Below are 22,675 nucleotides of genomic sequence, written 5' to 3' on the forward strand. Positions count from 1 at the left end.
GAACAATGCAGAATTCAAATTGCAAACTACACGCAAACACATTTCTGCATTATCCTTTGTTCTGAACCGTATGATGGAGCTTGAAGGTATTAACGCTGAAGTAGGATATGCTGAAGAACACTTTCAAGCCTGTTCGAATAAAGCCAGATCCGGTCAGAACCGGCCAGGTTAGGTCGCATATATCCATGGTAATATAAAGTTATCTTCAATAAATATTTTAAAATTTTATTTTTTATAATATTATTATATCATACTCTAATCTTATTACGATATCTTTTATTTTTTCATCTTCAACAACTACTATATTTCATATTTTTTATTACTCTTCTCTTTTCAAACCCACTGTCATCCTCTATAACAAGTATTTAGAAAGAGGGACTGTAAATTTGGAGTACCCACCCTCCTGTCCGTATACCTATAGCGGGAGATACGGCTCCTGCAGAAGCCGTGTGAATATGACCTAAGATCAATCCTCATATCTGAACATGATGAAGAGTACTATGCTAGGGGCGTACCAAGGCATTGAATCATACATGGAGCCTCAAATGCTCTGACATCGTACTACACCGTGTGCATCAGGGAGCTGGACTCATCTTGGAGCCAGAGCCAAAGTACATAGCCATATACTTCACCAGTCACGCACATATATAATAGAATGTAATGTTTCTCTTCGAGTTGGGATGAAATTTAGACCTGTCATACATGTAACAGTACATAGATCCATAGACCATATATATGAAAAATAATACTATTTCACTGCATAGGTTAATTTACTATGTGAAATAAAGTCATGGGTGATGGATCTCGTTCCGCACGTGTTACTGATGATTAGTTATAAGTGGCAGATAAGGATCCGTCACCAATAAAGTCATAGGTTGCAGGTTGTAACCGTAACCCATCACTAACGCGTGTCTCCTATGTGCTAGAAAGAAAGACATAGGTGATAGGTTAATAAGTTATCCGTCATTTATATTATGATAGGTGACGGGTCAAGATCCGATCTCGATCTGAGAGGCTACATAAGTGACGGATCGTAGAAGTACTCATCACTAAATCGTGTCCTATTTATCTGTTTTTCACATAATGATTGAAAACAATGCTCTGATCCTCTCCTACAGGCGTGAGCTAATCACGATCATGATTGATTATAGCAGCAAAACAATCCTCTATTTGACCTGCAGTGGTTTCATGAAGAGACCAAATTGAAGCCCAATCAACGTATCAATGATGGTGTCGTTGCTGCTCCTTGGTGACCAGGGGGCAACTCACTCGTCCTCTCCATCTTCGGCCCTAAATCCCCATCTCCCCCCTCCCAAAGCTTAGATCCATCTCTAATCCAGTCATTTTGTGCACCCCACCTCCAGTTCCACTAGGTTCCACATGAGTTTCTGCCTTCGCATGGTGTCTCGATGCCACCTCTCTAGGGTTCAGGCTGCTTGGCCTCTGGCGTGCTGGATCTGCTCGTCGTTGGCCATGGGGGCCCTGTGGATGGCTTTTCTGCTCCTAGCCCGACGTGCGACACCGTCGCCTCACCCTCATCCAACCTCATGGACTCAGGTTATCTAGCTGCCCCACAGCAGTCCTCCACTATGGATAGGTCCTCCTTCAATGCTTTCACGATAGGGAACTCTTGCTTGATGCGACGGGACAGAGTTGCTGCAGCCAAGAAGCCAGATCTCCCTCAAGATCTCATTTGCCTTCAATTCGAGAAGTCCAATGCCAACACTCCAGAGATGAAGTGTAGCACTTTTTGCTGCCAGCATTCAAGCGTCATGGGCCTTTTTCAGCCGGGCCATGCTGAGTGTCAGTGTAACATCTTGGCTACCTCCAATGCAAAATCCTCGGCTGCTGTCGCTCGAGGGGCTAGAGGCAAAGCCACAGAGGTCCTTGATGCGGGGTGGAGTTCGGTCCGACCGCCGTGTTGGTAGAGAAAGTCTGGGGTTCATTCACTGCATTGTCCTCTGGTGGGTTCCTCTCTTAATGCAGAAGAGAGGCTGCAGGGGAGGAAGGCCTTCTTAAGGAGAGCTCAGGGGAGGTGCCTCAATTGCCTCTCCCTGGACCATAGAGTTGCTTCTTGCCGTGACCCTCCACAGTGCTAGAAATGCAAGAGGGTTGCCCATGCCTGCAGGACCAATGGAGCTACACCCCTCCTATGATAGTACCTTGGCCTCCCCAACCTTCGATTCAGCACCAACTCTGTTGCAGATGGTCGTGGTCTCTAGTGACCTTCCATTAGATCTCGCAAGTCCTCCAGTCTGCATCGGCAACAATGGCCGACGCCAGCAGGTGCTCTACACAGGCTGACCGGGGACACATCTGAGGTAGAAGACGACTGCAACCAGCATAACTTCCTGGTGACAACCTTCACACCTGCCACCAAATCCCTGCTCCCATCGCCATCCACAACAAGGCCATGATGCCGCTCCAAAGCAACCACTGTGACGACGTTGAGATTCAGCTCATGCCTTAAGAAGAACGCCTCCTCCATCCCGGTGGCACGTTGCTCATAGCACCGTCTCATTCGCGAGTTCGACATGGTGCACCCTGATGAACCGATTGGCGAACATGGGGTGGAGGCCTACCTCAACATGTACAAAGACAAAATTCCACCAAAGGCGATTCTGGCAATACGGAAGATCACCAGCCTAGACACCGAGGTGGTCTTGAAGGCTTCTGCGGCCCTGGTGGATTCGGTTGATGCCATTGAAGTAGTGCCGGAGGCGGTGGCCTAAGCCTTAGCACCCCTGGCTTGATTCATCGCTGCAGTGTATATGTCTCGGTTAGTTCCTGCAACAATAATGGTGTTTAACGTCAGGTCAAGTTTGGTCAGTTCCCTTGTGATGTTTATGTTTGGTGATGTGGTCAGATTTTGGCAGGGCATGATTTTGGGCTGGCCATTATCTGGGTCTAGTGGTTTTGCCCTTCCACCAGGTTGTATGTTTCGGCTCATGTACCTGTGGTCAGATGTTTGTTTGTTGCTGGTTGGTGATGTGGTCAGACGTATGTTTGTCGATGGAACTTGTCTGTTGCTGGATGCAACTTTGGTTGTCCTGTCTTCTTACAAATGAATGAGGCAAACCTCTCAGCTTTGATTTGGAACATTTGGGGTCTCAACAATCCAGCTCGGTGGGAGTCTGTTCTAGATTTGCTAAACTCAGTACGGCCAAACATTGTGGCATTGTAGGGAACCAATTTGATGAATGTTGATCAACATCTGGCCCACGAATTCCTCAGCAATATATTATTGGACTACTTTTACCTGCATGCAGATGATACTTGTTGTGGGTTGTTGCTAGCTTGGGATAGTGCTTTAATGACAGTGACAAGCCCCTCTATTAGAAAATTCTCAATCACGGCAACAATTGCTCTACGGGCGCCAAATGCCCACTTTCTGCTAACGATTGTTTACGGTCCTTCGGAGGACTCTGGGAAACAAGATTTTTTGGATGAAATGCAATCCCTCAAGCCTTCGGCTGAGACGCCATGGATGATCGCGGGTGGTTTCAACCAAATCTATGAAGCTAAAGATAAAAACAACCTCAATTTGAATAGGTGTCTCATGGGAAATTCTAGGAAGCCTTGGATGCGGCGGAGCTCCTAAAAATTCCACTCCACAACCGAAAATACACCTGGTCAAACGAGCGTGAGAGCCCAACTATGGTGCAATTAGACCGTGTCTTTTGCAATGCAGAATGGGACCTTCTCTTCTCGTCGCACTCTCTGCAGGCCATATCCTCTTAGATCTCAGATCACTGGCCTCTTCTTCTTGCCTAGCAAAAGAGCCCACCGAGACTAGCCACCTTCAAGTTTGAGGATTTTTGGGTCAAGGTATCGAGTTTCATAGAAACGGTAAAGTAGGCATGGGACAAGCCAGCTCATAGTCCGACAATGGTTGTGCTGCGAACGAAGATGCAAGCCACAGCCAAGGCCCTCCGACAATGGAGCTAATCGCTATTTGGGCATGCAAAGCAACAAATGCATATTGTGCAATAGGTGATTCTACGCCTAGATGTTGCGCAAGAGGAGAGGATGCTCTCGGATGATGAGTGCAGGCTGCGAAAAGACCTCAAGCTACACATCCTTGGGCTCACCGCAGTACAACAAGCCAGGCGGTGCCAATGCTCGCATTTAACGTGGCTGAAAGCCAGTGATGCATGCACACGGTTCTTCCACTTGTGAGCGAACATGCACCGCTGGTGAAACTACATCTCAACTTTCACCAAGAATAAAGGAACTTGTGTCTTGACCCATGAAGACAAGGAGACCGAGCTGCACCAATACTTCAATTGTGTTTTTGAAAGGACAATGATGTCGCCTAGAGGGGGGTGAATAGGCGTTTTTACAAAAATTCAACCCTTTCTACCGTTGGCCTAAGCTTGCAGCGGAATATAAACTAACGAGTTTTTCACAAGAGAAAAACCTAAATATGCTAGGCTCAACTAGTGCACAATCACCCTAAATAAGTGTGGAAATTACAATCCTAAGGTGACAAAAATTACTCAATTCTAGTAAGAGATATGCAATAAAACTTAAATTGAAAAAGGCTGAAAATACTGTTCATATGCCTGAAATTACTGTTCACCGGAGACTCCGGTGTAGTCCGGATACTCCGGTGTGTACAGGTCCGGAAACTCCGGTAAAGGCCGGATTCTCCGGGTTCTGTACAGAACAGAGCCCGAAACTGAATGAAATGGATGTGTAGAGAGTTTTAGCTCAAACCAAGTGATGTCGTGTGTTTCCGGAGATGATTCCAAGTAGATCCACGAAGAACCTACACTCAAATACACACAAACAAGTAGATCGAGCAATATGCACAAAGATTTGAGCAAGAACATAAAAGTAAGGAAACAAGAGAGGAGACACAAAGATTTGTTTCCCGAAGTTCGGATTCACCACCGTGAATCCTACGTCTCCGTTGAGGAAGCTCCAACGAGCCGGGTCTCTTTCAACCGCTTTCCTCGATCCACTAGCTTTATCTCTTCCCTTTCGGAGGCGAGATCGACCTTCACAAACTTTCCCGCGGCTCACCACATGCGCGGGAGCTCACCGGGCAACACCTAGCCGGCTAGGAGGCTTCACCTCCAAGAGTAACAAACGCTTCGAGAACTTCTTGTCAAGAACTCAAGTGCTCAAGATTGGATTTTAGCTCACTTGCACTCAATCTTCCAATCTCTCAACCCAACTCACTTTTCTTCTCAAATCACACACTAGAATGGAGTGGGATGGAGTTCTTTTGGCTCTAAAAAGTGTTTCTTTCGTGCCCTTGCAGCAGCCCCAAAGGATGGGGTGAGTGGGGTATAAATAGCCCACTTCAAAAAACTAGCCGTTGGGCTCTTTTCTGGAACTTACCGGAATATCCGGCCTACACCGGAGTCTCCGGCCACTCCAGGTACCGGAGAATCCGGTCTTCACCGGAGTCTCCGAGTACAGCACAGCTGACCTCCGAAAAACGGCGATAACTTTTGATTCCGGAGTCCGATTTCGACGATTTTGGACTCTATGGAAAGCTTATTCAGAGGGCTACACATACCAACTGAATTCATGACCTAAAACATATAGGATCAAATTAGGAACACTCCAAAACCCATTTTAGACACTTCCGCACTTCCCGCTCCGGACTCATAACGACAAACTCTCACTTTGGGTTTGGTTGGGAACTCTTGAGCACTGAGACGCGACAATTAGCTCACGTTGCATCCCTCTCAATAGTGCGGCATACCTATACTCAAATTCAAAGATAAAACTCGTTTGAACCACTTTGAGCATTTGAAAACTTTCAAGTACCGCTTCTTTTTCTTTCAAACCTTGAGGGTTGCCAACTTCCATATATTCTTCACTCCATCTCTTCTTGATTCTTCATATGATTGATGTGAATCATCCATACCTTCCCATAGCCTCGCACGGTCCATCGACGCAAAGCCTTCACTCGCTCTTCACCACCGCCTTGGTCCTTCGGCGCCAAGCCATTTGCTTGCCCTTCACCACGGATGGTCCATCGCAGCTGAGTCTTGCTTGTCCTTCACCGTCTTGCCATAGAAAACTACTTTGTATTCGACATCTTCAAGGAATTCACTTTTTCATATATGGAGTCCACTCTTGTTCTTCACTCTTGGCATATATGATTTCAATTCAACTCATGCCTTCTTATGGATCCTAACCCCAACTCACTCTTAAGCACAAAGCACATGAGTTAGTTCATAAAATCTAAATGAAACTTTTATACCTTAAGTTACTTGATCTCCATAAGTAACTTATTAGCCTTCATGCATATTGTTAATCTTCATATAGAACCTAACCCCACTCATTCTTAAACACATAGCACACGGGTTAGTCCATAAAATTCTATTGACAAGTCATATCTTTAGTTACTTGATCTCCACAAGTAACTTAGCCTTCAAGCTTATTGCTAATCTTATTGAGCTTCTTCTTCTTATGAGCATCACCAAGAGCTCCTTTATTTAGATGCATATTTCTCCTCCATGCATTACATCCGAGCATCACCTAGAGCTCGTTCATCTCGATGTACTTTCAATCTTCCCATTCACCTAGAGTTCATGCATGTCTCTTCACCTAGGCTTCACCTATTGAACAACCTACTAACAATCTCAACAACATTGTTAGTCCATATGTATTGTCATTAATTACCAAAACAACACATAGGGGCTAGATGCACTTTCAATCTCCCCCATTTTGGTAATTGATGACAATCTCACTAGATGATTATATTTGATAAAAATTAAAGTTCTAAGTATACATATAGTCCGAAGATGAATGTATACAAAGAACAAGTTTTGGAAATACCAAATATCACAAAGATATTTGAGATTGCCAAAACTAGTTTTACTAGCATCAAACACCACAAAGGTTTTGATGTTAGTAAAAAAACCAACATATGTATATAATAAACTCCCCCACAATCTATGCATGCGTGAATGAATTTTGAATATTATTGCATATATTGTCTATCTCAAATTTTGGACGGAGTTTTCTTTACACATATCAAGCAAGCATGACAAAATATGTATGAAGATGAATATGCTCATGCAAAGCAAACCTTTCAAAGGCAATCATTCAAATTCTCCCCTAATTGACATCTTCCCCATATAAGCAAATTATCCTCCATAAGCAAAGTCCTCTTACAAAATATAACATCTAGTCCAAATTCTCCCCAATTGACATCAATGCCAAAATGGAATCATCGAAACAAATTCTCCCCCAATTTACATCAAATTGGTAAGAATTAAGTAGGACTTGCTAAAACAGAAATCTTTCTCCAAAACACCATTAGCCCTATCCCACAAGAGAGAATCATTGAAAGCTAGTGCAAGACCATGTATAGTGTAAACTCCTCATGATATGTGTATTTTTCATAGTTTGAGTTAAACCAAATACACTTATCTAATTACGAGCTATGTGAGGAGAACAAGCTATACAATAGGTCAAAGGGGGTTCAAAGAGATGCCAAAAGAGATTTCAAAAGGAAATATCAATTAATACTTCAAAAGATATCAATTAGATACCTACAAGAGATACCAATTGAAAAAGATGCCAATTAAAATTCCAAAGGATATCAATTGAATACCTATAAGAGATATCAATTGAAAATTCAAAGCATACCAATTGAAACAATTTAAAGAGATACCAATTCCAATTGAAACTAATTCAATTGAAGGCAAAACAAGCATGAGTCCGAAATGAATATCCAAAGCACAAGTTCAATGGATTATGCTGTAAGTTGAACATAGCAAGATTGTTGACAATATAACGAATTTTTTGTTTATCACAAAGTGTCAACATCACATGAGCGTATATGTCCAAAAGAGCAATTTAAAGCGGACTAAGAATCTCAAGTAAAAGATTTTGCAATTTTCATCAATATTGCATATATGAGCAACTCAAGCATTTGATATGAAAACTTTTGCATATTTGGGATTGGATGAATCATAAACATGATTATAGAGTTTCCACAAAAATATGCTACTTCAAATTGCTCATATTTGCAATAAAGAGGTTTTAAGCACTTGCAAGAAAAACACATTTTTGCAAGACATTTTCATGATATGATGCAATCTACAGAAGATTGAATCTTTAAAATTAAATGCATAAATCAAGAACAAATTACTTGGAATGATATTGAATTGCACACTTTGATATGGTCCTTCTCTTGATTCCAATTGAAATTGAAGGAGATGGTCTTCTTTGTAGATACCAATTGAAAGATAAAGACCTTCTTCATGAAAAATCCAATTGAAAGGACAAAATCATTTTCATGAATTTCAATTGAAATGAGCTTCTACTTGAAAGGACCTTCATTATGATTAATCCAAGCATCCAATGCATCTTCATTGTACCTAAAACTTATTCAAGTATAATTTGGTCCCCAAACTCATTGGGTCCGAAGAGGTTAGTGAACTCATCACATAAAGCACGCTCTCTCATAGATATGTGCATATTGATATGACATAGAAGTGATGACAATTGAAATTCATACCAATCGATAGAAACCAATTGAAAATATATACCACATGAAGGTATATACCAATTGAAGTCAAATGAAAGCTTTATGCACATTTTAGACAATAAAAGCATTTGAGAGAGACTTACTCTAAATGTAGGATCAAGAAAAGCAAACATGCTATAGATATTAACATTTAAGTCAAAAAAGCATGCTCATCACTTTCAAGATCTGATAAGACGTAATTTGGACAAAAATAGCATATAAGACTTGAAGATACCAAATGAAAGGCACAAAAATAAAAAGATTGTTCAAATTACATCTAAGACAAAGATCAACAAATGATCGCTCTCAAAGTTCAACAAGTGAACTAAGCAAGATTTGAACATATAAAGAATAGAATTGTATTCATGCTCAAAAACTTATCTCAAGCAAGTATATTGAAAATAATTCAAGCATTGAGATAATAAGCTTCCAAAGACTCCAAAAAGGAAAGTTTCCTTGAAGAAACCAATATTCCTAGCATATGAGTTAAATGAAACCTTTCACATAGAAGGAAGTCACTTGAAAGCAAGAATTGAAACAAAGATGATCAACAAGGATTACCACTTGTATTATTACCAATTGTAAAAAGACAATGGTATATGGAGATATCAAAGTCGGTAATTGCAACAAGGTATGGATCAACTTTCTTTCAAGAAGCATGAAAGAAGGATTTTAGAAATTAAACACATGCTTCAAACACATTCTTTACAAAGTCAACTATTACAAGAAAACACAAATAAAAATAATAGTTGATACAGTTCTGTTGAACTGATCCGGAGTATCCGGTGAACACCGGAGACTCCGGTCCTTTTTATCAAAAAGAATAAATATTAACCGAGACTCTCTGGCGGAGTCTCCCTCGGAGACTCCGGTAAAAATATTTTCTCCTACCGGAGTATCCGGTGAACACCGGAGACTCCGGTCTTTTTCAACAAAAATAAATACTTAACCGAGACTCTCTGCCGGAGTCTACCTCGGAGACTCCGGACTAAAAAACACCAACTACCGGAGTGTCCGGTGAACACCGGAGACTCCGGACAATGAAAACAATTGTTGATTTGATCCGAATGAGAAATAATTCAAATTAAAATCTTGAGATTGAAAAGGTCACTAGATAAATACCAGGAATCTCAAGTTTCAATTTAAACCAAAAGCGGATCAATTAATGGATTCTTGCAAGAATGAGCTTTATATGAGCTTGACATACCACATAGATGCTAGATAAACAATAATATCAACTCTAAATGGTATTGCTCAAATGTTCACAAACTATGGGTATTTAAGATGCATAAAGCGTAATACTCCCCCATAATGTGATAATCCATTAATATCTCCAAAAGAGAGCCAAATAGAATTCAATAAGACGAATAAGATCAAATAAGGCTTCAATACCACAATCAACACATGAAAGTGCAATGCATCCTACACATACTAGTTATATGACTCACACATACTAGTTGGCAGGAAAAGCTAGATGCACTAGAAACAAATTCATAGCACACTTAGCAAGCAATCAAGATATGTATAAATATGAAACGAGTAAGCATGGCAAGATTGCACTAAAGTCTACACATGCTAGCATAAGCATAAGCTCTAAACAAGCATAGATACATAACCTACACATGCAAAGAGCTAGAAACGTCCACAAAAAGTGTAGAACAATAAATCTAACACAATGAACAAGAATATGAATTTAAGACATTGTGATAGAGAATTACCTTCATAGAGTGACATTGGGTAATAACAAATATAATTCCATAAAACTTGACTCTTTAATCAATTAGATAAATCTTCAAATAATTAGCCAAGTCTCCAATACCCTCTATTTTACCAAGAGACTAAACACAAATTTTACTTGAAAAAATATTAGTCTCAAAGCACAAAACATAGGATGAGCTCCCCATATATATGTGCATCCAAGTACTTGAATTACTTGTAATATGCACTTAGTTCATTCAAGAATCTAGAGGAGTTTACCCTATATTTTGAGTTAAGGCACAAAAGGAATTTACAATGGAAATACTTGTGCTAAGAATGAACTTACAACCATGAGATCATGTAAATTAAGTTCATCTTCCATAGCCATCACAAAGTATCCATTACCTACAATATTAACAAGATCTTGCTCTACTAAAGAGCCGTTAAAAGCATCATATTACACAAAGTATAATTTTTTGCTCAAAATTTACCTAGCCACATTCAAGTGCTCACAACCATGAAAAATTGAATATTTGCACTTATGCTAAGCTAAGTGGCTAGATAGCTCAAGTTAGATACTTGTTACCGAGATGTCATTGAAGATAGAAATAAAGCAATAATCCACACTCTTGGCACTTCTTTCCAAATATCATGAAAAACCCCAATTTGAAAGATTCTTGAGATGAGATATTCAATATAGTTCTTCTCAAGTAAGCCAAGTCTTCAATACATCTCCAAGTACCTATTTAGCAAATTAAGCACTTTGTGGTACCCAAACTATGTTGGGTCCTTTAAGGTTAGTCACAAGAGACTTAGGCACCCAAATGGCATTTCTACTAGCAAATGATGAACTAATCACTTTAGTAGCACAAGTACCACTCTTAACATTCCTAGGCAAATATTGATCATTATTTAATGAGTTAGGCTTAGGAATGTTACCAATGGGACAATTCTTACCAATATGTCCCTTAGCCCGGCAAATGTAGCAAATGCGGTGCTTGTCCTTGCAAGATGCCTTCTCATCTTGCTTCTTGCTTGCTTCCTTGCCGGTGAGCCTCTTCCTTGATGACATAAGACCTTCATTCTTCATGTAGGGGCATGATGCAATTTCATGTCTCTTCTTATTGCATCCATAACACTTCCTCTTGCTTCTTCTTGTTTTCTTCTTTGGAAGTGTGGTCTTGTCATCAACCTTGTTGGAACACATAGAGGCATAGTGTCCCATGCTTGAGCACTTGAAGCACTTGATATGAGCTATCTTCTTATTGGGTTTTGCTTCAAGTCCATAATATTTGTGCTTCTCACTTTTCCCTTTGCTATCAATATTACAAGTAACACTAGAGAAAATATTAGCTTTAGAGCAACAAAAATTAATAGGCAATTCATCATTGGACATAGAATTGACATTAAATGAATTGCTAGAATTAGCACATGTTAAATCTACATTAGACAAAGAATGTGTGCTAATGTCCACATGAGGTTTATAGGATTTTACCGTTGTGATGATTACCTCATGAGCTATTTCTAGCATGGCATGTGAGTCCACAAGATTTTCATGAGAGCACACAAGCTCATCATGATTTTCTTGCAAGGCCGCATGCTTGCTAGTAAGCTTTTCAACTTGAGCCCTTAACTCAATATTTTCTTTCTTCAAAGATGCTACATAAGAATTAGAGTTAGTAGCACAAGCATCATCAATCAAAGAAATATGCTTAACTTTAAGATCCCCATAAAGATTAGATAAAGAACTATGAGATTCTTCAAGTTCTTCATATTTCATATTTAAAGCATTAAATTCCTCAATTTTCTCAATGAGAAATTCCTCTTGCCTCTCTAGGCTTTCCTCATGATCTTGTATTATACGCAAGAGCTTGATCATTTTAGACATATTCTTTTTGCTCAAAAGATCAAACCCGAGCTCATCACTATCACTAGCACTAGAACTAGCTTTAGCATTATTAATCTCACTTACCGATTTCCTTTTACCTTTTGCCATAAGGCACAATGAAGAATCGATGTGAGGGGATGAGCACCTTGGAGAAGTGGATGCTTCACTTCCAAGTTGAGGACAATCCATGCTATAATGTCCGTGTCGGTGACAAATATAGCAAGCTTGACTTGTCTTTGATCTTCTCCTAGATGAAGCTTTCTTGTTGATTTTTGTTGTGGCTTCTCCACCTAGGCTTTGTCTTTTATAGACTTCTATTTCCTTCAAAATGTTAGTCTCACAAGTACTAATGGAAATAGATGCATCGTTATGAGAACAAGGAACCATATCATCATGATGAATAGATATTTTAGCACTAGATGATATACAAGGCTTAACAACATTACTAGATATGGAAATTTCATTGCAAGTGTTGTTAAAGTCCAAAGGAGGGATTGAACACTCACTTACAACACTCACCATTTCATTACCTTGCTCGTTGTTAAATGTTGGTGAAGTGGATGACGGAGTGACATCCTCTTGGACAAAAGAGAAAGTCATTTGGTGCTCTTCATGGTGTGATGATGAAGTAGAGCATTCCACAAATGACGTCTTCGGAAGAAGTTCTTCTTCATCACATTTGGGCTTGTCATATCTTTCTTTAAGAGTGGTCCAAATGAGATGAGCGTCTTCAAGCGGCAAGATTGATTCAATAACATCTATGCTCAAATCATCAAATAAGACATTAGTAGCTTGAGCATTAAGATGTATACATTTCTCTTCCTCTTCGGGTGATATGAGTTTATCATTAGGAGGAGAAATGATCACATCTACAACTCGCTCTATTTGAGGACCCATGGCCCTAAAGATATTACGCATGCGAGTACTCCAATCACAATAATTAGAACCATCTAAAAGGAGTGGCTCTAAGTGCACTAATCCACTAGTCGGCATCTTTACTCTCTAGGCGGTAAAGCCCGAAAAGAGAGACTTGGCTCTGATACCAATTGAAAGTACAATGATGTCGCCTAGAGGGGGCGTGAATAGGCGTTTTTACAAAAATTCAACCCTTTCTACCGTTGGCCTAAGCTTGCAGCGGAATATAAACTAACGAGTTTTTCACAAGAGAAAAACCTAAATATGCTAGGCTCAACTAGTGCACAATCACCCTAAATAAGTGTGGAAATTACAATCCTAAGGTGACAAAAATTACTCAATTCTAGTAAGAGATATGCAATAAAACTTAAATTGAAAAAGGCTGAAAATACTGTTCATGTGCCTGAAATTACTGTTCACCGGAGACTCCGGTGTAGTCCGGATACTCCGGTGTGTACAGGTCCGGAAACTCCGGTAAAGGCCAGATTCTCCGGGTTCTGTACAGAACAGAGCCCGAAACTGAATGAAATGGATGTGTAGAGAGTTTTAGCTCAAACCAAGTGATGTCGTGTGTTCCCGGAGATGATTCCAAGTAGATCCACGAAGAACCTACACTCAAATACACACAAACAAGTAGATCGAGCAATATGCACAAAGATTTGAGCAAGAACATAAAAGTAAGGAAACAAGAGAGGAGACACAAAGATTTGTTTCCCGAAGTTCGGATTCACCACCGTGAATCCTACGTCTCCGTTGAGGAAGCTCCAACGAGCCGGGTCTCTTTCAACCGCTTTCCTCGATCCACTAGCTTTATCTCTTCCCTTTCGGAGGCGAGATCGACCTTCACAAACTTTCCCGCGGCTCACCACATGCGCGGGAGCTCACCGGGCAACACCTAGCCGGCTAGGAGGCTTCACCTCCAAGAGTAACAAACGCTTCGAGAACTTCTTGTCAAGAACTCAAGTGCTCAAGATTGGATTTTAGCTCACTTGCACTCAATCTTCCAATCTCTCAACCCAACTCACTTTTCTTCTCAAATCACACACTAGAATGGAGTGGGATGGAGTTCTTTTGACTCTAAAAAGTGTTTCTTTCGTGCCCTTGCAGCAGCCCCAAAGGATGGGGTGAGTGGGGTATAAATAGCCCACTTCAAAAAACTAGCCGTTGGGCTCTTTTCTGGAACTTACCGGAATATCCGGCCTACACCGGAGTCTCCGGCCACTCCAGGTACCGGAGAATCCGGTCTTCACCGGAGTCTCCGAGTACAGCACAGCTGACCTCCGAAAAACGGCGATAACTTTTGATTCCGGAGTCCGATTTCGACGATTTTGGACTCTATGGAAAGCTTATTCAGAGGGCTACACATACCAACTGAATTCATGACCTAAAACATATAGGATCAAATTAGGAACACTCCAAAACCCATTTTAGACACTTCCGCACTTCCCGCTCCGGACTCATAACGACAAACTCTCACTTTGGGTTTGATTGGGAACTCTTGAGCACTGAGACGCGACAATTAGCTCACGTTGCATCCCTCTCAATAGTGCGGCATACCTATACTCAAATTCAAAGATAAAACTCGTTTGAACCACTTTGAGCATTTGAAAACTTTCAAGTACCGCTTCTTTTTCTTTCAAACCTTGAGGGTTGCCAACTTCCATATATTCTTCACTCCATCTCTTCTTGATTCTTCATATGATTGATGTGAATCATCCATACCTTCCCATAGCCTCGCACGGTCCATCGACGCAAAGCCTTCACTCGCTCTTCACCACCGCCTTGGTCCTTCGGCGCCAAGCCATTTGCTTGCCCTTCACCACGGATGGTCCATCGCAGCTGAGTCTTGCTTGTCCTTCACCGTCTTGCCATAGAAAACTACTTTGTATTCGACATCTTCAAGGAATTCACTTTTTCATATATGGAGTCCACTCTTGTTCTTCACTCTTGGCATATATGATTTCAATTCAACTCATGCCTTCTTATGGATCCTAACCCCAACTCACTCTTAAGCACAAAGCACATGAGTTAGTTCATAAAATCTAAATGAAACTTTTATACCTTAAGTTACTTGATCTCCATAAGTAACTTATTAGCCTTCATGCATATTGTCAATCTTCATATAGAACCTAACCCCACTCATTCTTAAACACATAGCACACGGGTTAGTCCATAAAACTCTATTGACAAGTCATATCTTTAGTTACTTGATCTCCACAAGTAACTTAGCCTTCAAGCTTATTGCTAATCTTATTGAGCTTCTTCTTCTTATGAGCATCACCAAGAGCTCCTTTATTTAGATGCATATTTCTCCTCCATGCATCACATCCGAGCATCACCTAGAGCTTGTTCATCTCGATGTACTTTCAATCTTCCCATTCACCTAGAGTTCATGCATGTCTCTTCACCTAGGCTTCACCTATTGAACAACCTACTAACAATCTCAACAACATTGTTAGTCCATATGTATTGTCATTAATTACCAAAACCACACATAGGGGCTAGATGCACTTTCAGTTTTGGGCACTAGAGAAATGCGTCTGTCCTCCTTTGATAGGGCACAACTCGGCCTGACCAAGCTAGACAAGGCAGCTACAGCTCAACTGGATGAACCATTCTCTGAGTCAGAAATTGCGGCAGCCATAGCACAGCTACCTATAGAGAAAGTGCCAGGCCTAGATGGCTTTACTGGGTCCTTCTTTAAGCATTGTTGGACAACCATCAAACAAGAGGTGCCCAATGCCTTTGCTAGCCTGCACAACCTTCATACATCTACTCTACCATGGATCAATAAGGCCACCATCGTTCTGATTCCGAAGACGGAGGTGGCCTTTCAACCAAAGGACTATAGGCCAATAAGTCTCATCCATTCTTTTGCAAAATTGGTTTCCAAGGTGCTGGCTCTCAATCTCTCAACACACAATGATTGCCTGATATCCTACTAGCAAAGTGCTTTCATAAAGCGCAGGTGTATACAAGACAATTTCTTTATGTGTACAATCTGGCGCGCGCCTACAACCGAAGCTGCACCCCAGCATGCCTTTTCAAGATGGACATATCAAAGGCTTTCAACAGTGTCCTGGGAATATTTTTTTGAGCTACTGCAGCATAGGGGTTTTAATGCACAATGGAGGAACTAGCTAGCTGCTTTCTTCTCGTCCTCGACTTCCTCCATCCTACTTAATGGCGTCCCCAAACCAGATATTCCTCATGCACGAGGACTCAAGCAGGGGGACCCCTTATCCCACTACTTGTTCATTCTCGCCATAGATACCCTGCAGCATCTTTTTGGGCTGGCAACAGAGGCACAAGCCCTCACCCCTCTCCGGGGGTGTCATGCTAGACTTCGATTATTTCTATATACCGATGATGCAATTATCATGAACCCAATTAAACAAGACATTAACATGATGATGGAAATTATGCGCTACTTTGGAGGAGCTACCGACCTGCATATCAATCTCACTAAGAGCGTAGTGTCCACCATCTGCTGCCAAGGTCTTGACATGGAGACAATGCTCGAAAACTTCCCTGGTATCTAGGCTCCCTTTCCGATTACCTACCTGGGACTACCTCTCTCCGTTGGCCGACTTCGCCTTGCCCAATTACAGTCGATCAAAGACCGGGTGAAGGCACGCTTGGCGAGCTGGCAGGGGAGGTTTCTATCGCCTACCAGAAGGTGCGAGCTTGTACGTGCTGTCCTAAGTTCACTGCCTACCTATCTTCTAATGGTTCTTCAACCACTGAAGCAATTCATAAAGGAATTGGATAAAGCACGACGATGTTTCTTCTAGGCGGGTGATCAATAACTCATAGGGGACAAGAGTAAAGCGAATTGGTCTTGTATATGTCGTCCCACCGCCAATGGTGGCCTGGGGATCACAAACCTGTAATTCTTTGGCCGTGCGCTGCGTCTCTGCTGGCTTTGGTTCGAGTGGATGCACCCTGAGTGTCCCTGGAAGGGTATGCGGTTACCGGTCAGTTCAACTGATATTGCTCTCGTTAATGCTGCCACTTCGGTATAGCTAGGCGATGGCAAGAAGGCATCATTCTAGCTGTCCAGTTGGTTGGAGGGCGTAGCACCGGCGTCTCTGTTTCCTTCCCTTTATCATTACAGCAAGCGCAAAAACTACACAGTGTCTAATGCCCTCATTGATGATAAATGGATTCAGGATCTAGACCATGACCTTACTCCGGCTCTCGTAGCTAATTATGTTTATCTTTGGACCCTTCTTCAATTAGTGCACCTAGATACAAGTAGTACTGCTATGGACACGATCACCTGGACACGTACTCCTTCAGGGGAATACTCCGCCCGATCAGCTTACCTCCTCCAGTTCGAAGGTCCCAAAATGACCGAGATGGACAACATAGTATGGCGGCTCTAGGATCCTCCCAGTGTTTTCCTTTGGCTACTCCTCCAAAAACGTATTTGGACTGCTGATCGATTATAGCGACGTGGATGGCCAAACTGCTACTTCTGCCAGCTATGTTTGCGCAACCTTGAGATGGTGGATCATTTGTTTTTGGACTGCATATTTACACAGGAGATTTGGAACAAGGTTGCCTCTTGGGTGCAGCACCCCAACCTAATATCGTGTCTTTGTCCAATGAGGTCACTTGGGTCCTGTAGAATAGACTGGAACAAATCCCTCACTCAGTGTCCATCGGGTAAGGCAGCCAAAGGTCTTCGCTCGCTTTGCATTCTAGTCATATGTACTGTCTGGAATGAGCGAAACAATCGTGTCTTCAACAAGTAAGAAAAAACAATAAGTCATGTTGTGTCTGATCTATAGGATGAGACCCGACAGTGGGTTATGGCAGGTGCACAAGATTTGGAATTCATTTTGCCAGCAATGATCGACTCTGAAGGCTTAGCTCTTTTAGTTCCTTAGTTTCAGTTTTAGCTTCGGTTCCTAATCACTCATGTTTTGCGAGTAATCCTCCAAGCATCTGCGTTGAGAAGCTTCAGACTGGTGAAAACGACTGATTGTTTGGGTGTATGCTCTTTCGTGTTCTTTGAAGTATGTGTCTTACATGCTGCCTAAACTCCCCTCTTAATTAATATAAGCTGTTTTCGATCTTTCAAAAAAGAATTGAAGCTCGATGGGGGGAGGGGGGCATGAACATGGATGGGCAAGACAAATAGATGCATCAAGGCTTCATAATTTTGCTGTGGCCACTAGCAATACTCTTGAGCTGTGTCCGTTCTTTGGTCTCCCGTCTCACAGGCACAGCATAGTCCTAGCGCTCCATGTACGCACATAGCTTCCTCTTCGCTTCCAGAACGGTCATCGTTCCTTTCGCAGCTAGCTTCTGTATCAATTGATGATTTCACCCTAGAGACAGTAACTACTCCCTCCGTCCTAAATATAAGTATATTTGGACTCAAACATAAGAATTAAGGTGAGATATACAATGATCATATTGGTGGGTGACACATTTACTGTATTGATTGGGGTATATTTTCTTTAAAGCAGACATAAAGGAATGAAGAAAAATATGTATTATTAAAGTCATGATAGATTTATATTTAGTGCACGTCGAAAAAGACTTTATAGACTTATATTTGGTGCACGTCGAAATATTACTTAGCTTCGTCGGTAAAAGGGGCTTCCTATTAGTTGATAGCTCGTCAGGGGCAGGCACAGCTTGGACTGGACTGGGCATTGCATATTTGCATGCCTTCCCAGGCCGCGTCTGTTTTCCTCTGATGAACTTGTTCATCAGAATACAATTCACTCTGCTCAAGTTACTGCATACTAGCATATAGAACAAATGAAGAAAATGAAAAGGACCAATCTGATATGACGGACGACCAGTGTCAACTCGTGGGGCAAAATAAGTCAAAAAGGCTGAAAGGTGACCTGCAATTATTATTTTTTGGAACACGACACCAAACGGCTGATGGATCGGCAGGCAATGCAACTGATCGAAAAGGTTAGCGAGTAATCCGGCGACCGGCCGTCTGGCTAATGCATGGAACAGTGAACTTTCGTACGACTAGGCAGGTAACATATGCATAATGCGAGGTGGTGGTTGCAAAATAAGTTGAGGTCTCCCTGTCATGCGCATGCCTCTCATGTACCAACAATTATATATATATTCAGACACCAAATGTACGTGCACGCTTGTTGCTACCAAAATGCAGTTTCGCGACAATATAAGCATGCAATAAATTTAGATATATGTCATTATAAATATTATGGTTTTAAAATATGCTATTACAAATTTGGTATTTGAAAAGATGATATTACAGATCTCTTAAAACTGGATTCATCCACATTAGTGTATTAAATCTTCTTGTTTAACTGATTACTTCCTTAGTTAGATAGGGATTATTTTCTAGATTAGCTAGAGATTGTTTTCTTGATTACGTGATTAGTTCCTTTGTTCAGAGAGGTAATTTTGCAGGTTGTTATTGTCTTTGTACTCCATATATGGTGTAATATCAAATAAATCGGCAAGTTTGAATTTTTTTTCCTTCTTTGTAATATATAATTTCTGGTCACGTAACATATATATTTAGGACACGCCAACCTAAGTTTTACGGTCACGTAATATATATTTTTCCTATTTTATAACGTTTGTTTCCGATTTTTTTCTGCTCACGGGCCTGTTGGATCGCATCGACAGATTAGATTGGTCCAAAAGTTGACACGTTAAATATTTCAAGCGCGTTAAATAGCATCATACATACATATACATACACATACATACATACATATATATATACATATATACATACATATATACATACATATATATATATACATATATAGGCAAATTTGGAAATTTAGACAACATACGCGACCGTATTTGCGAAATTAGACAACATGTCAACGTATTTGCAAATATAGCACTCGTATTCGGTATCTCAAATACCGAAATTAGATTTTCGGAAACTGAAAATCCGAAAACAGCGTATTCGGCAACTGAGGTGCCGAATACGGCACTGTGTGCCGTATTCGGCATCTCAGTTGCCGAATACACCCTGTACTCTGCTGTATTCGGCAACTGAGGTGCCGAATACGGCCCACAGTGCCGTATTCGGCACCTCAGTTGCCGAATTCAGCGCATCGTGTCACTTTCACGTCCTGTCGATGCTTTCGGTGTGTGCGTGCCAGCGGGATGCTGCTTTTGCGCTTAATAAAAAGCCCTGGCTCGCAGAAGAGAGAAGGGAGAAGAGAAGAGAGCAGCAAAGGAGAGAAGGGAGAAGAGAAAAGAGCAGCAAAGGAGAGAAGGGAGAAGAGAAGAGAGCAGCAAAGGAGAGAAGGGAGAAGAAAAGAGAGCAGCAGTGGAGAGAAGAGCAGCAGCGGAGCAACGCTAGGAGAAGCAGCTCGAGCAGAGGGGGCAGCCGGAGAGGATCAACGCGAGCAGCAGCCGCGCTCAATTTCCTTAAGGTAAGTTTTTAGATTACGTAGTTAATTAGTAATTATAATTAGATTTTTCTTAGTTCATTCAGAAGTATATTAGTCATTTCGTCAGTATATTGTTAAATTCATTCAAGTACATTTGATTAATTATATTATTTTGGTAAATTAGAGTATTTAAATTAATGATTTAGTTGGGTTATATAATTTTTATTAGTAAGTGTGATTAGATTCTTTACTTAATATAGTAACATTAATTTACGTGATTTAATCTAGGTAATTAGTTTTATTAAAGTAATATAATTAATCAATTAACTTGATTAATTAGTTTAATCACTTAGGTTTGGTAGAACCGTAGAAGATAGTGTCCAGTAGCAACAAAGATGCATATTAGTTGTATATTGCACTATTTAATTAGTATTATTTTTGTACTTATTATTTATTACATGTATATTTGTTTAGGAGATACGGTATGATTTTCCATATTTATTATGGAGAACGTCCCACAGTTTTGCACGGGAGACTTGTAACAATTCAGAACTGCCAGCACATAGAGAGTTCGGTTGAGGTACCTATTGATCTAGATGGCCTAAAATCACATATTATGCGCCTTTTGCGTGTGAACCAGCAGTCCCATACTGTTGTCTTAGAGGGTGTACGGCCGCGGCTTGTTCCAAATGTGCGGAAGTGTGGACGGCCCTATAACGTGCGGAAGTGTGGACGGCCCTATAACGTGCTCCGATGGAGTCCAGTGTGCCGAAGGCTCGCCATGCTGGTACCAATGTGAACTTCCAGGTTCATTGAGATCATGAGAAGACTGTCCGCCGAGTAGATCAGTGAAGGTGGCGGTCGCATGCATTGCAGCACCCCAGTCAAAAGCATTAGGGTCGCTCCAGCAAGGGGTCTGCTGCGTGTAGTCAACGACGTCCTCCTGATGAGTAGATGCTGCAGCCGGAGGTGTCATCGTAGCCGGAGGTGCTAGTGAACCCAGCGTAACCTGCTCGGGCGCAGGAGGCTGCGTGCACTCCTCGGCCTCAGCACCGGAACATGAGACATGACGCGCCGAAGCTGAAGATGTATGTCGTGATTCTGACCGAACGGGTTCCTCACGAGCACTAGATGACCGCCTGCTGTGGGAGGACCGCCTGCTGTGGGAGGCACGAGACGGGTCCATGGCATGTTGGTCGTACCCCCTCCATTGCGGGGCACACCCACCTAGACCACGTATAGCGTTTAGGAAGCGGGATCCTCTTGTCCTCATGTACTCCCGGAGAGGGTTACGATCCCTCTGCAATGATGACCTGCTTGGTTCCCCAAAAGGTTGATCCGCTTGCGTATGCATCTCATACGCCTCTTCAGTCTGTATAAGATGAGGGACATGTCAGTAATACACAGACTTTCCAAAGAAAACCAATATAAGTAACGCATCACTTACCACAACATGAAGTAGGCGGGCACGATCCTCGGGGAAGGGTCTGGGGCCCGGCTGTACAGGTCCGCTGAGTAAGGTGGCACGCGTGCGCGGACGGTACCAAGCAAGGTAGTCCCAGTACGTGGCCTCGTCGTATTGTCCAGCAGTAATGATGACATCCACCGCAGCTGATTCTGTCCACCTCCGTATGTACTCGGCATTCTTGGATGCCCAGTCCTGCGTGCCTCCGCCCCCCTTTAAGCTCCACCTGTACGTGACATAAACAGTTATAATTTGTTAACATGGATAACCAATGTACTAAGGCAACATACAATAACACACTTACTCGTGCGCCCGTCCGGCGTCTCGTGGTGCTAGAACAGGCACCACCTGTCGGTACCCGAACTGCCTCTGTACACGTTCTGGAGAATATACTTCCACGCAGTTCATGTACAACAAGAAGCATGTGGTCAACCATAAGTCTGCGTCACGGCTACAAGAGGATGCCAGGAGTCCACCATCTGCAATTTCTTTTACTCGTGCCATACGCCATGGATCCCAATCCACTAGATCAGTGCTAAGGATGTCCAGGTCACTTATCACCCTGGAGTAGTTACCATGGTCTTGCTGCTGACTCCATCTTAGCCTGGCATGAATCCACCGATACTCCATCGTTGGCCTTATGTCATCTGCAATGCCATCAGAGATGTGAACTAGGTAGTAGCACTTGAGCACCCAAGGTCTGGAAATCGGGAGGTACTCCCAACTCCATAACTGTAAGAGATGTAAGCACCCTGTAATGGTTGCCTTCCTCTTTGTTCGCTGGGTTGCATCACACAATCCTCTGTAGGTTGCAGCCAACACTGCAGATCCCCAACTGTAAGATGTAG

At 42.0% G+C, this 22,675-nt stretch overlaps 1 protein-coding gene across 1 annotated transcript; it reads right to left on the reverse strand.

Annotated features, from left to right (window-relative positions):
- Nucleotides 1-2,780: 2,780 nt before the first annotated feature.
- LOC133923772 (uncharacterized) lies at nt 2,781-22,338 on the reverse strand. Its single transcript, XM_062369031.1, has 4 exons — nt 22,334-22,338; nt 21,810-22,053; nt 21,154-21,734; nt 2,781-2,787 (listed from the first exon to the last, which is right to left on the reverse strand). Exons 1-4 carry the CDS (start codon nt 22,336-22,338, stop codon nt 2,781-2,783), a joined length of 837 nt encoding a protein of 278 aa, XP_062225015.1.
- Between the last annotated feature and the right edge of the window lie 337 nt (nt 22,339-22,675).

Source organism: Phragmites australis, chromosome 7 (genome assembly GCF_958298935.1).
Source record: "Phragmites australis chromosome 7, lpPhrAust1.1, whole genome shotgun sequence".
Lineage (NCBI taxonomy): Eukaryota > Viridiplantae > Streptophyta > Magnoliopsida > Poales > Poaceae > Phragmites > Phragmites australis.

Bases quoted from the DNA above. Each gene is read 5' to 3' on its own strand.
- LOC133923772 (XM_062369031.1), bottom strand. The intron at 21,735-21,809 runs GTAAGTGATGCG...CATCTTATACAG, and splicing joins CCCGCCTACTTCATGTTGTG to ACTGAAGAGGCGTATGAGAT.